At 39.0% G+C, this 13,191-nt stretch overlaps 1 protein-coding gene across 3 annotated transcripts in view; it reads left to right on the forward strand.

Moving 5' to 3' along the window:
• Nucleotides 1-12,806, forward strand: part of ABCB11 (ATP binding cassette subfamily B member 11) — an 88,201-nt gene extending 75,395 nt beyond the window's left edge. For all 3 annotated transcript variants that reach the window (XM_077883014.1, XM_077883015.1, XM_077883016.1), the window contains 7 exons: nt 1,221-1,424; nt 2,723-2,964; nt 5,367-5,523; nt 6,681-6,878; nt 10,186-10,392; nt 11,587-11,733; nt 12,569-12,806. In XM_077883014.1, coding sequence (XP_077739140.1) covers nt 1,221-1,424; nt 2,723-2,964; nt 5,367-5,523; nt 6,681-6,878; nt 10,186-10,392; nt 11,587-11,733; nt 12,569-12,769 — 1,356 coding nt within the window. In that variant the 3' untranslated portion in view covers nt 12,770-12,806. The remainder of the gene's footprint in view (nt 1-1,220; nt 1,425-2,722; nt 2,965-5,366; nt 5,524-6,680; nt 6,879-10,185; nt 10,393-11,586; nt 11,734-12,568) is intronic.
• The last annotated feature ends 385 nt before the right edge of the window (nt 12,807-13,191 follow it).

Raw genomic sequence — 13,191 nt, forward strand, 5'->3', positions numbered from 1 at the left:
CAGAAGGCATCAACCTTTGGTCACATCTGCATAGTTGCAACTGAAAGAAGGGTGGAACCATCAAACAGTTTTGGATATAGACAGTAATTACCACAGTATCCACTCTCCACCTATATAAAGACTGAATCCATTTTGTCCATTTTGTGTTGACTGAACAGCTAGTTATTAAGTCAGCATGTGATTTTGTATCAATGAGAATCAAAGTGGTCTCCTATAATAATAGTCTTGTACAAATTTCAAAACTGTAATTATAGGACAAGCATCAATCTTCACTAAATAATCAGAAATATTACCATCAGACCAATGTATGGGTATTTTCAAGCAGACCAAATGCATAGCCACCAGACACACATGCCGTCCATGCTTAGGGCTGAATTAATTTAATACTGACTGCTCTAGCTCACCCATGAAATGAGATCAGTCAATAGATGAGCTTCCGAAAAAGTTGCGGATAAAATAGACTTTTATTAATCCAGGCTTCAAATGCATTAGAGAGCTCATTATTTTAAAAAATATTTTTAAACATAGAACTACCAAATGACCCAGTAATTCCACTCTTAGGTATATATATATACATATATATATATATATATGTATATATCTCTAAAGGAATGAAAGCAGGGACACAAACAGATATTTGTACATCAGTGTTCAGAGCAGCAGTATTCATATGGTCAAAAGGTGAAAACAACCCTAGTGTCCACAAGCAGATGAATGGATAGACACAATGGGATATATATACTTATAATGAAATATTATTCAGCTTTTAAAGGAATGGAATTCTGATATGTACTACAACAGGGATGGATCTTGAAAATGTTATGCTTAGTAAAATAAGCTAGATACAGAAGGATATTGTATGATTCCACTTAGCTGCTTAGAAGAGGCAAATTTATAGAGACAGTAGAATAGAGGTTATCAGCAGCTGAGGAGAGGGAGGAAGGAGGATCATTATTTAATGGATACAGAGTTCTTGTTGTGGATGACAGGAAAATTTTGTGTATAGATGGTGGTGATGATTACACAACAATGTGAATGTATTTAATGCCACTGAATTATATGCTTATGAAGAGCTAAAATGATAAACATCGTGTCATGCATATTTTATCAGAATAATTTTTAAAAAATGATCCTTTTGTTATAAAATTGCCTTTTCACATAGTGGTACTTGGTAAAAGAGACTGCATGTCTCAGACCCAGTGATTGCTTTTGGTTTGCAGGCAGCCGGCTCTCAAATTGGGATGATGGTCAATTCCTTCACTAACGTCACTGTGGCCATGATCATTGCCTTCTTCTTTAGCTGGAAGCTAAGCCTGGTCATAATGTGCTTCTTCCCCTTCTTGGCTTTATCGGGAGCCTTACAGACCAGAATGTTGACAGGATTTGCCACCCAGGACAAGGAGGCTCTGGAGATCGCTGGCCAGGTAATCTTACAGAGCCAATTTTCAAACTGCTTGCTGCTAAGTGGCTGTCAGACAAACCTAGAAGGATGAGTTAGTACAAAGAGACTTAAGGAAGCTGTTAGCCTACAAATGTTCATCCTTGGCAACGTCCCACTAGCCTTTTTATATGTGCCATTGCCCGAAGGCTATGGTAATAAAGCTCTGATGCTGTGTGAACAGGCATAGAGAAAGGGCAGGGCCAACACAGAGGGTTACGTATTCAATTTCCTTTCCCTCCAATGGTTATTTTCTCCACATCCTGATTCACAAGATTATTCTTATTCTTGTTCGCAAGAGTGGAGACTTTGGTTTTCTGTCTGCTTGGGTTTTTTAACTAAATGGTTGCCCCGGGTCATGCTGCCTGGGCAGAGAAGAGCTATCATTTTTTGAATGGCACAGACTTTTAATTTTCATACTTTAGCATCTGCTAGACTTAGATGTCTTTCTCAACTAGAACTGTGACATACAGTTTAGGTCTCAAATACTCTTAGGTTTCAGGGGTGCACTTTTAAAATCGTGTTCTAATGAAATATCTGGTTATCAGGGGTATATAAGGAGATGGTAGTGTAGACATTTATCAGGTGTAAGAAATCGTGCAGACACACACACACACACACACACACACACCTTTACTCTTTTAACAGATTTACTGTTACCTAGGTTTTGTATCTTAAAGGAGGGAATGTGAACATTGCCCATGTAGACAGAAGCCAAAAAGATTTCATATACCGGTGGGAAAAAGTAGCCCATCTTTGTGCTACTTTAGGATAGGATGCTAATTCAGAAACAGTGATTATTTACCCTAGTGTACAGATTGAAACAAATGCAAATTCATAGTATAAAGATAAACTTTATATTTATAGAATATTTGGTCAGATTAATTTTTTTTAAAAAATAGAATCATACTTTGAACATATATTATTAAATATCTTTTATCTCAGAAGACATCTAAAGATATCATTTTAGACATTTCAAATAAGTTAACTAAAAAGCTAAAAAGCTTTCAAGGATAAGTGTGTGCACATTTTTTCCCTTCTCTCTTCTACAACAAGTGGAGGCAACAAAGCCATGTTAGTATTCAGTAGAACTTGAGTTTAACTGACTCATGATCCAGGTAAGTTGACTTCCAACCCCTTGTTTGTGTTCCCAGATGATGCCTCCACTGTGGATTAGTACCACCTTCTGCCATTTGCACCAGATCCAGTCCATGTAGTGGCTGAAATGTCACCGGAGTAGTTCTTTCTACTCTTTTATTCCTAAAACTCTTTTTCATTTTTCAGATTACAAATGAAGCTCTCAGTAATATCCGCACTGTTGCTGGAATTGGAAAAGAGAGACAGTTTATTGAAGCATTTGAGGCTGAGCTGGAGAAGCCATTCAAGACAGCCTTTCGAAAAGCCAATGTTTATGGATTCTGCTTTGGTTTTTCCCAGTGCATAGTGTTTGTTGCCAATTCTGCTTCCTACAGATACGGAGGTTACTTAATTCCCAATGAGGGGCTCCATTTCAGCTATGTGTTCAGGTGAGGATTATCAGGCCAAGGTCATAAAAGATCCACACTCCAGGGAGGAATAGCCTGGCTCTAAGGTAGCTTTTGCTGCTTACCAAACCATACCAAACTTGGTGTCTTAAACAGTTGGGGTTTATTATTTCTCAAGATTTTGTGGGTTATCAGGATGATTCCTCTGGACTGGACTGATTTAGTCAGGCTTCTGCATGGCTTGTCTCCACCTGGCCTCTCTAGCAGGTGAGCTTGTTTTCTTCATATCATGGTCTCAGTGTTCGAAGTACGACAAAAGTGAGCAAGCCCCTTGCACTTTTCAAGTGTACTGTGTGCATCCTTTTCTATTATCTCTTTGGCCGAGGAAAGTCATACAACCAAGCCCAGATTTAAAGAAAAGAGAACGGAATCTACCTTTTGATGAGAGGAACTGATTGTGTTTCTCCTTTACTGTCACAGTGCTGTCACACACACACTTCTGACCCCTGGTGTGTCAGAAGTTCAACTTAATTCTGACACCATCTACCTGGAGGTAGCATTGGATCCCATAAGTTAAGGGCTCAGCCCTGCAAGATTGCCTGTATCACCTCCCTAGACCCTCTAGATACCCTTCCTTTCCCTGGAGGTGGGGGGCAGGGATAGGTCTGAAAGTCCTACCCCTCTAATTGTATGGTTGCTTTGCCTGGCAACCAGCTCCCAACGTTAGGTTACTAGGGACCATCCAAAGTCACTTCATTAACAACAAAGGAGACCTTGGTCACTCTCCAAATATAGGAACTTCCAAGGGTTTAAGAGCTCTGTGCCAGGAATGAGAGCCAAAGACCAAATATATGTTTCTCACCCTGAATCACAATATCACAGAGGAGTAATAAAGTCCTATTGCAAAGGGATGTGTACAGAGTAAGAGGATGAATGAACCATTTACACAGTCTGCCATACTAGTTAATGCGGAAAAAATCTAGAGAACTTGGATCAGAAGGTGCACAGAACCATCTTACTGGAACTCTATTTCTTGCAGGAAGGGCATGTTTCCAGCTGAATCCTCCTAGGTAGAGACAGCAAAGGCCAGGACAGGGGAATTATTTCCTTTCTTATAGTCTGTGCCTGCTTAGCTGATAACATTAGCTTTGAATCCAGTTTTCTAGGGGTGAAAACCAAAGGGTGTCAGGGAAAAGGGCCTGGGAGTGCAGTATATGACTGCAGTAGGGTGGAGTGGGAGATGTTAAAGGGATAGGGGGGGTGGTCTGAGAAGGCCTTGGAAGACATTAGGAAAAGTGGTCCCAACAGAAATCTGTTCTTTTGAATTCATTCTCAAGCCATGAGCTCTGTCTTCTTGCCTTCTAGATTTCTTCTAGAAATACAGAGGAAATTTTTTCTCCTGCTCCACTATACCCATCCCAATCAGGAAAGCCTCTTTTCTGAATTTTGGCATTTTGAGAGCTGTTAACCCCCAAAGCAAAAATTGCAAATTTCTGTTGACTTGTTAGTTTATGAGATATTTGAAGAATATATAATATTTTACATATTTCCTGTAAAAATTGGGTAACTATAGAAAATTCCCAGCTTCCAGCTTCTTTTTAAAAACTGAAAGATCACCTTCCACCATCTCCCATTTTATTCCAGGTGCTTTTCATTGCTTTAAGCTCTGGGATGGGCCTCTAGAGATGTTTGAGTTTGCAAGTCTGGCCTAAAAGAATTCCTGCTTGTGAACTGAGCAGTAAAACACACAAACACACTGCCCTCTGCCACCCTGAGGCAGGCCTTCTGTGCATGGTGATGCAGGTGATCACCTAGAGGATGCCCCTCGCACCTTCACCTGTACAGCACCGGAGCTCTCTGTCACCACATTTATCACTCAGTATCCACTCACTCATTTGCTCATTAGTTTTGCACATGTTGAATATGGATAGAGGATGTAGAAGCAAACAGACAATTGTATTTTTCTCACGGTGTCTGAAGCATGAGTGACATGCATGCTTGATACAGAATGATGTTTATATCACTAATCATTGCCTTTTGCACTCTTATCATAGATCCAGAAAATGTTAGCTTTGCAAGAACTCAACCCAATCTGGTGATCTTTCAAGCCCCCCCGCCCCCCCGCCGCTCCTCTTTGTTTCTTTTCAAGAAGTCTTTTTTCGCAAACAAGTTTTTGAAAAAGGGGATATTGTAGTTAAAGCAGGGTTTGGACATGTGAACACCCCTGGTTCAATTCTCCCATCACCGTTTTGACTTGACATACAACACACTTGAAAACTGTTGGTCTCTCCAAGCCCCCATTCCCAGACAAATCAAGGCTGCTCTGTTCTTTACTAGCAGAACTAGGGCTGCCCCCCACCCACACACACACAATGCCTGTCTCCTAGGCTGTCATACCAACCACCCCACACTCCTGCTCTACCCGGGTGTCTACTCTATTGCAGGGTGATCTCTTCAGTTGTGCTGAGCGCGACAGCTCTTGGAAGAGCCTCCTCTTACACCCCCAGTTATGCCAAAGCTAAAATATCAGCTGCACGCTTTTTTCAACTGCTGGATCGACAACCCCCAATCAAGGTGTACAGTAGTGCAGGTGAAAAGTGGGTAAGTACTGAGGGGGGTGAGGGGTAGTGTGGGAGGGCTGTGCATGCGTGTGTATGTACAGCCCATTGGGGAGGGATGTCCATAGGATACCACTTAGCTTTCAAATTCCTGCAGTCTATGGGTTCGTTCATATGCACTCAGAAAGCACAGACAGTAGATTTATAAGTGTAAAGGAATGAAGTAAATTAGCATTAAAATTATTCATAAAACTGGCATTTGAATAAGGCAATGATATTCAGTGAATGCTAAATTCTGTGTAATGTAAAACACACTTAGTTCCAGAATGAATGAAATGTGGATGGATGAACGAATGGATGATGAATGAAGGCTGGGTGTCTTTTGAGACCTACCTGACCACCATGTTTTCTACTAATGTTCTGGTACAGGATGTAGAAAAAACAGTCCTTCCTGTCCGATAATATTGATTTAGTTCATGTTTACCTAGGCTCAAGTTTTAGCTCATGTGGACTCCCAGAAAACTAATTCAATCTCTACAAAATATCTTTTCTTCTGATAGTCCTCACAGGTGTTTTTTTTAAATCTTCCCCGCCTATTTTTTTAAATATCTCAGAGCCAAACAAAACTAAACCCTAGGAAAACTGAACGAAATTCAGAAATCTTTGTAAATTGGTCAAGCGACCTGTTCCTCCTGTTGTTATTAAATACTATCCTCTTGATAATTCGTAATTCAGATAGCACAACCTTTGCAATACAGGCTGCAAGTAACTTTCTGAATTATTTGAAGTGTAATGCTATTATTTGAAATCTTTAGGGGGAGCAGAACTATAGGGTTTTGAACAGTTACTGGCTTCTGTGATGGAACCATTTCTTCTAGTTGGTCTTTTCATTCAGAATGTCAAAGAATGGGTGACAAGGAAATCCCTCTAGGTGAGAATGAGAATAAGAGGTCACATATCTTACATTTCACTGCTCAAACCTCCCTGTAGTCTACACCTTCCAGAACGGGGAACAGAATGCCATTTCATCAAGCAGCTATCTTTAGACTTGCTCTATGGCAGTGTGCTGTTGAAGATATCTTAAGCAAGGACCTAAAACTCAGATTCAGGCGCGTTTTCAGTATTCTAGGTTCTAGTAGAACACTGTTCTACTGTTACATATAGTAGGAACATATGTAAGCCCCATCTTCCCCTCCACAGGACAACTTCCAGGGCCAGGTTGACTTTGTCGACTGTAAATTTACATATCCTTCTCGACCTGATACGCAAGTTCTGAATGGTCTCTCGGTATCCGTTCGTCCAGGCCAAACGCTGGCCTTTGTGGGAAGCAGTGGATGTGGCAAAAGCACGAGTATTCAGCTGTTGGAACGTTTCTATGATCCTGACCAAGGGAAGGTGGTAAGCAATGTGAATGCTCTGGAGAATTCCGCTTGCTGCAGAGTGTCTCCAGCCCTTTCAAAGTAGTTTCAAGATCACGCCTTGCCAGACTCACTGGAAAGTTCTTGCCTTGGACACTTACCCCTACGGGTATTGTCCAGTTCCAGTCATTTGCTGGTTGACCTGATTCTACCTCTCACTTTGTAATATCGTACTCTTCCCGGTTCCAGATGGTCTGCTGACCAGTTAAGGAAAACTGGGCACACTGCAAAGCTGAAGATGAGTGTGTTTAACAGGAGCGTTCATGTATCTGTAAATGGAGCAGAAAGTGCAAACTAATCAGGAAACTGATGACCTCGAATGGAAAAACTGAGTGGGGTGATAAGGAACGCAATGATAAATAAGCAAGAGAAGGGGTTTCGTACAACAAATCTGACATAATCCTGGTTCGAGAAGCTTAGGTCTAAATGATATAAAGAACTCAAATCAGTAGTTATTGTGCCATAAAGCTTTGGCAGGGAGATTTGAAAAATTGGTGAATTGCTTATTTTCCAGAGCATTTCTTTCTCCTTTCTTTCCTTCTTCTTTTCTTTCTTTCCAAATAACATGCAGAGGAAAACAAAATAAAACAGGAAAGATTTGTAATAAAAAGCAACCTCTTATTCTTACCCTTACCCTTCTCACTGCTCCCCCATTTCTCTGCTCAAAGACAACTATTTTTACCTACTTGATGTTTTTAGATCCTTCAATGATTACTTCAATGTCTCTAAATAATATGATTATGCTGCTGTTTCACGATTTAACAAATTTAGACTCTCTGTTGACTTATTCTCAAGAGATGGAAATTTAGCTTACCCTTCCCACTCCTCCTGTTTTTACGCACCTCCTCCCAGTATGGATGTATAACTTTAGAAAGTTTCTCTGTTTGTAAGTTTAATCAATATAATTCTGTTTCTGTTCCACCACCTACAGATAGCATCCCTTGAATTCTCATTTTCTAAGATGAGAATAGTAGCAATTCTATGTTTATTTTCACCTCTCCTTCCCTCCTTTTATTTCTCTGGTACTAATAACAGTACTTTTCTATTACCAAAATGCAAAACACGACCATTCTGTTTATAATATTTATGATCTTTCATGTTTTCACTCTCGACTGATTCTAAAAGTTAAAAATCAACTGACAACTTTTGTTATGATTATGTAATATTGTTCATCCCATAGCCAAGTGGTGAGGTACATCAGCATTGCATTTTCTTTCTGGAGGGGAAGGCTTTCTGAAAGACTTTCTTTTTTCTTGCATCCCCTGGCTTTATAAAATCTCTACATTCTTCCAATGTCTCTATCCTGCTACCTTTTTCTGAGGGACCTGCTTCTGTCTCTCTTGCCTGTCACTGCCTGGACTAATTACAACCTGTGGCTGCTGAACACTTGTCACCCTGTGAGTTTCCTGCATGTTTTCTTGGATTAGATCCATTATTTCCTAGTTCCCATACCTTCCTCTTTTGGGGCTTTCATTTTCATTTTGTTGGAATGTGTGCACCAGTAGTTTTCTAAGAAATGATTCAGAGGCATAGGTCTGAGAATGTTTTATTCTGCTCCACACCTGACTGTTTAATCCTAATATTTTGAAAAAGGCCTTTTCGAGTTCCCTGGGTAGTAGAATCTTCATTGCAAGGAGGACAGGTCACATTATGATGAGAAAAGCTGAAAGAAACTCAAAGGAGGCAACTAAAGATTCCCTTGCCTAAGCCAAAGCAAAGAAACAAGTGAACGGATATTGGTAGAATCCAGGAAATTATGCAAATAAAGAGTAAGAGTTGATTATACATAGTTTATAATTACTTTGTTATTAATTTTAAACACTTGTTTACAAGTACATAGTGATTGATGAATCTAGAAAGCACATTGCACTGGGCTCTGATTTCTGCAAAGGAGAGGGTCTGGTTTTCCAAAAGTTCAGATTATCCTGTTATCACCCCAGGTAGATTGCGAACCATGAGACATACAGGGACCGAATCCTCCACGTTTGACCTTTCCAACAATAACATATACATTAAGTATATTTCTCTCACTGTGCACAGTGCCTGTTCTGGTCATAGGGAGGAAGCAATGCCCATGAAGAAATCAGCATGATTCCTTAAATCTCATAAATGCAATATATTTTGTTATACCATTGTAAAACATTTCTAAACCTTTTTCAGGTAAGAAAAATACCACCTTTTATGCAATTTTAAAATATTGTCTTTGCTCTTAAGGAAGCTACCAAATGTAGCTTTCAACAGTGTCAACATTTCATTCCTGTGATATGCAGTACTGTGTTCGGTAGGCCCTGTGGTAGATTCTAAGGAGCATGAAGCATGTCTTCCATCTTTTAGGAGCTTACAATACTAGCTCATGTACAATAATTAGCAAACAGCTCCAGTATTTAATGAGGTATTAAATTGTGCTTTGCAATCTATAAGTACTATGGAAAATGAGAAGAGGAAGATGAGCCAGGGCTAATTGTTGAGGAATACCCTACTTTTTCTCCCTCTGGTGTTTGCTTTTTCCATTGCTGAGAATTTATTTAAAATATACTATGTTCACAGCATTTAACATCATCTTTTTCTGAAATATCATAAGGCCAAACATTTTGCAGTAGTATGTTAAACATACTGTACCTTTACTATTTTAAGGCTTTTAAGTGAAACAACTCAAATGGTAGATATTTGAATTCCTGTACTTGTGTCTAACTACCCCACAGATGAACACAGAGATTATTTTTTTCCTTATATAGCAGACAAAAGACTGCCTACCATGGCGCCCTTGTGGCAGGAAATTCAATATATGTTTGTTGACTGACTAAGTGAATAAATGTACTCCTTTCTTAGTTGGGTCTATTATCTCATGTTAGTTCCAGTAAAATCAAGGAAATAGCTTTGATTCTTATATTGTCCAACAGCTTTACATAGAAAAAATTGTTTCATAACCTGTGAAGTCTCAAAATTGAGCAATTCTTCATACTTGTAGGGTCTGTGCTGCACCAAAGTATAAGGGGAAATTTTTTTAACAAAATACTATCTCAAGTGCCTTTCTCATTTGGACTACCTATAAAACTAGAATACGGGAAACAAATAAACAAAACCACAATCTGATTATAACTTTGACACCACTCCTGACATGCATTACCTCCAGAGGTCAAAGACAACCTAACATATTTATAAGATTCCTGAGATTTTTATCTCGTAAGCAAAGCAAATATCTTGTATAATACTGCCTCTAGAATATGAACTTTTCTCATGGCTGGAATTCTAAAACTTAATGCTCTGTTTGTCACCTCTCTTGGCAGATGATAGATGGGCATGACAGCAGAAAAGTCAATGTCCAGTTTCTCCGTTCGAACATTGGGATTGTTTCCCAGGAACCAGTGTTGTTTGCCTGTAGCATAATGGACAATATCAAGTATGGGGACAACACCAGAGAAATTCCCATGGAAAAAGTCATAGAAGCCGCAAAGCAGGCACAGCTGCATGACTTTGTCATGTCACTCCCAGAGGTGAGGACTAGGTCAGAATCTTTCCCAATGGGAGATGGGGATGGATAGAGGTAGAATGGCCAAAAAGGATTATGACTATGGCTCAAGGAAAGGGTCAAAGGCAACAGAGGTCATTTCCTGGTGCCCTGAGATTGTCTCTGTCCTTTAAGCAAAATAAATGTCAGCATACTCTTTAGCTTTGCAAAGTATTGTATTATCCAGTGCAAAGGATGCCATGGAACCTATTGTACATAAAGCAGCACTACACTGAGCATTAGAATAGCATGGTGGGAAGCAATCCTGAGACGTGGAGCAACTCTAGGTTTGAACCCAAACTCTGCCACTTACTGTGTAACTTTGGGACAATTACTTATCTTTTCTATACTTGATCATCGGCAAAATGCAAAAAATAACATTAAAATGTAAGAATATGCATAATAGCCATACAAAGAAAGCTGCTGCTATTCTTATGGCCATCATCATGATTGCATTATTTGGCAGCATATCTTGTGCGTGGTGGGGGTAAGTTGCATCTGCTTTGGAGCTTCTCACTCCTCCAGAGCCAAGTCTGAACTTAGTACAATATCAACTCTGCGTTTTTCCATCCACCAAAAGCCTCTTAGTGGTTGATCACAAAGAAAATTAACACATGAAAACGAAATTTTAGGAACCAAACTTTTAATCTTTTCCTCTTCTTTTAAATACCACTGGAAAATTACTTTTCTTTGTAAATGATTATGTTTATAAATTTTGTGCTGTTTGTGGTGGGCTTTAGATTCATACCTAGATTCACACCTAGGCTTGTGATCCAGAATGATGCCTTCTCAATAAGAGGATGGACCAGAAGATCTCTCAAAGGGCCCTTGCATTCGTACTGTCATTCCATCTTGGAAAGATCTTCCAGACAGTAATTTGGAAATCAGGGAATCTTAAATCAGAGAGATCTCACAGACAGGGAGAAAGAAAAAAAAATACAAACCTAAAATACATGCAGAGAAGGGGATATAAAATCCCCTAGTTTCCCAACAAACACTATATTTTTCCTATATTCCTAAATGGATTTGACATCCTTTAGAGAAGGATTTATTTATCATTCCCAAGTTTAAAAGAGAAAAAAATTGTTTAAATCCATAGAGAGGTCATTGATGTGGGGTCTCCATACAGCATAGGGGCAATGACTGTTTCTGGGTCTCAAACTTACCATACTTTTTCCAGAAATATGAAACTAATGTTGGGTCCCAAGGGTCTCAACTATCTCGAGGAGAGAAACAACGTATTGCTATTGCTCGGGCCATTGTACGAAATCCTAAAATCTTGCTACTAGATGAAGCTACTTCTGCCCTAGACACAGAAAGTGAAAAGGTATGTATTGATTTTCTAATGTCTTAGATCATTATAAATGAATCTTTTGCTGTAATATATGCCCTTATAAAATGACACTATTTTCAATTTTCTGATTCATTGACAGTATAAATGGCCACTATTAGTGGAACAAAAAGACAATAATCTAGAGGAAGTGAGTCAAAATAGGGTGTTTCAAATAAAAAATATATTTTAACTTTAAAATAAGAATTGCTTTTAAGATACACTTTTTAAGAGTATATTCCAAAGGTAGCTTTCTTAAGTGAAATAAAGTAATCTAGGTCATCTGTTAGGTGTTTCATATTTTATAATTTCAACGTTACATGGCAGAGCTTGTAGACAGCATACAACACTAAGTAAAAGGTGGTATCTGATGCACAGCTTGCATGAAACGAAATGCAATTGTGCAAGACAAAATTATGAAATTTACCATTTATAATTAACACCTTAAAAATCAGGATTCATTTGGAGAAAACTAATATGTCTGCAATGAAGAACTGTATCAGTAATGACCCGTTAACTGCTACCTTACCTAACGGTTTCTCTGGTTTCATTTTTGCCAACTAGACTATCAAGCATTGTAAAATTACACAGTGACCTCTAGTTTGGTTCAGTCCTGCTTCACTAAAATTTCTCAGCCTGTAGAGGGTAATTGAAATCATTGATGCATTGCAGTCAGCAAATACTTATGTAATCCTCTCTCTCTTGTCAAGCTTTTGGGTTTAACCCCTGGATATAGTAATGTTACTCAAGTAGTGTTAAGCAGAATTCTTGCAATGCTGGACCAAGGAACCAACATGTGTCTTTGCATCAACTTTCCACCTTGTCTTTACAGACGGTGCAGGTTGCCCTGGACAAAGCCAGAGAAGGTCGGACCTGCATTGTCATCGCTCATCGTTTGTCTACCATCCAAAACTCAGATATCATTGCTGTCATGTCACAGGGGATAGTGATTGAAAAGGGGACCCATGAAGAACTGATGGCCCAGAAAGGAGCCTACTACAAACTAGTTACCACAGGAGCCCCCATCAGTTGACCTGACTTAAGAATTTCATATACAAATGATACACCAATTACAGGAGTGCCATGGTTTTTTTTTTTCTTCAAGGAGAAATGATATTTTGCTTTTACAGACATTATCATATGTTGGGATACAGGCTAATTTCTAAAGACCTTCAATAATAATTTAATTTTAAAAATCTGTATATAGAACATGAAAGAAACTAGGGTTAGTGTGAGTGAAATTCCAGTGTCAAGCAGACGCTCAGCTATTACCCAGTGGCTTTCTCCATCCAGAAGCTAGTCCCAATTACTATATGGGAATTAACAAGAAGTCATAGAGTAAATGAGACTTTGAATTCCTCAAGGGCAGAGGATTATCCTTTGCATATTTGAAACTTCAGTGTTCACAGAGCCTAGTGCACTTATAATAAGCACTCAATGAATGTTTATCAAACT

Source organism: Canis aureus, chromosome 34, assembly GCF_053574225.1.
Source record: "Canis aureus isolate CA01 chromosome 34, VMU_Caureus_v.1.0, whole genome shotgun sequence".
Lineage (NCBI taxonomy): Eukaryota > Metazoa > Chordata > Mammalia > Carnivora > Canidae > Canis > Canis aureus.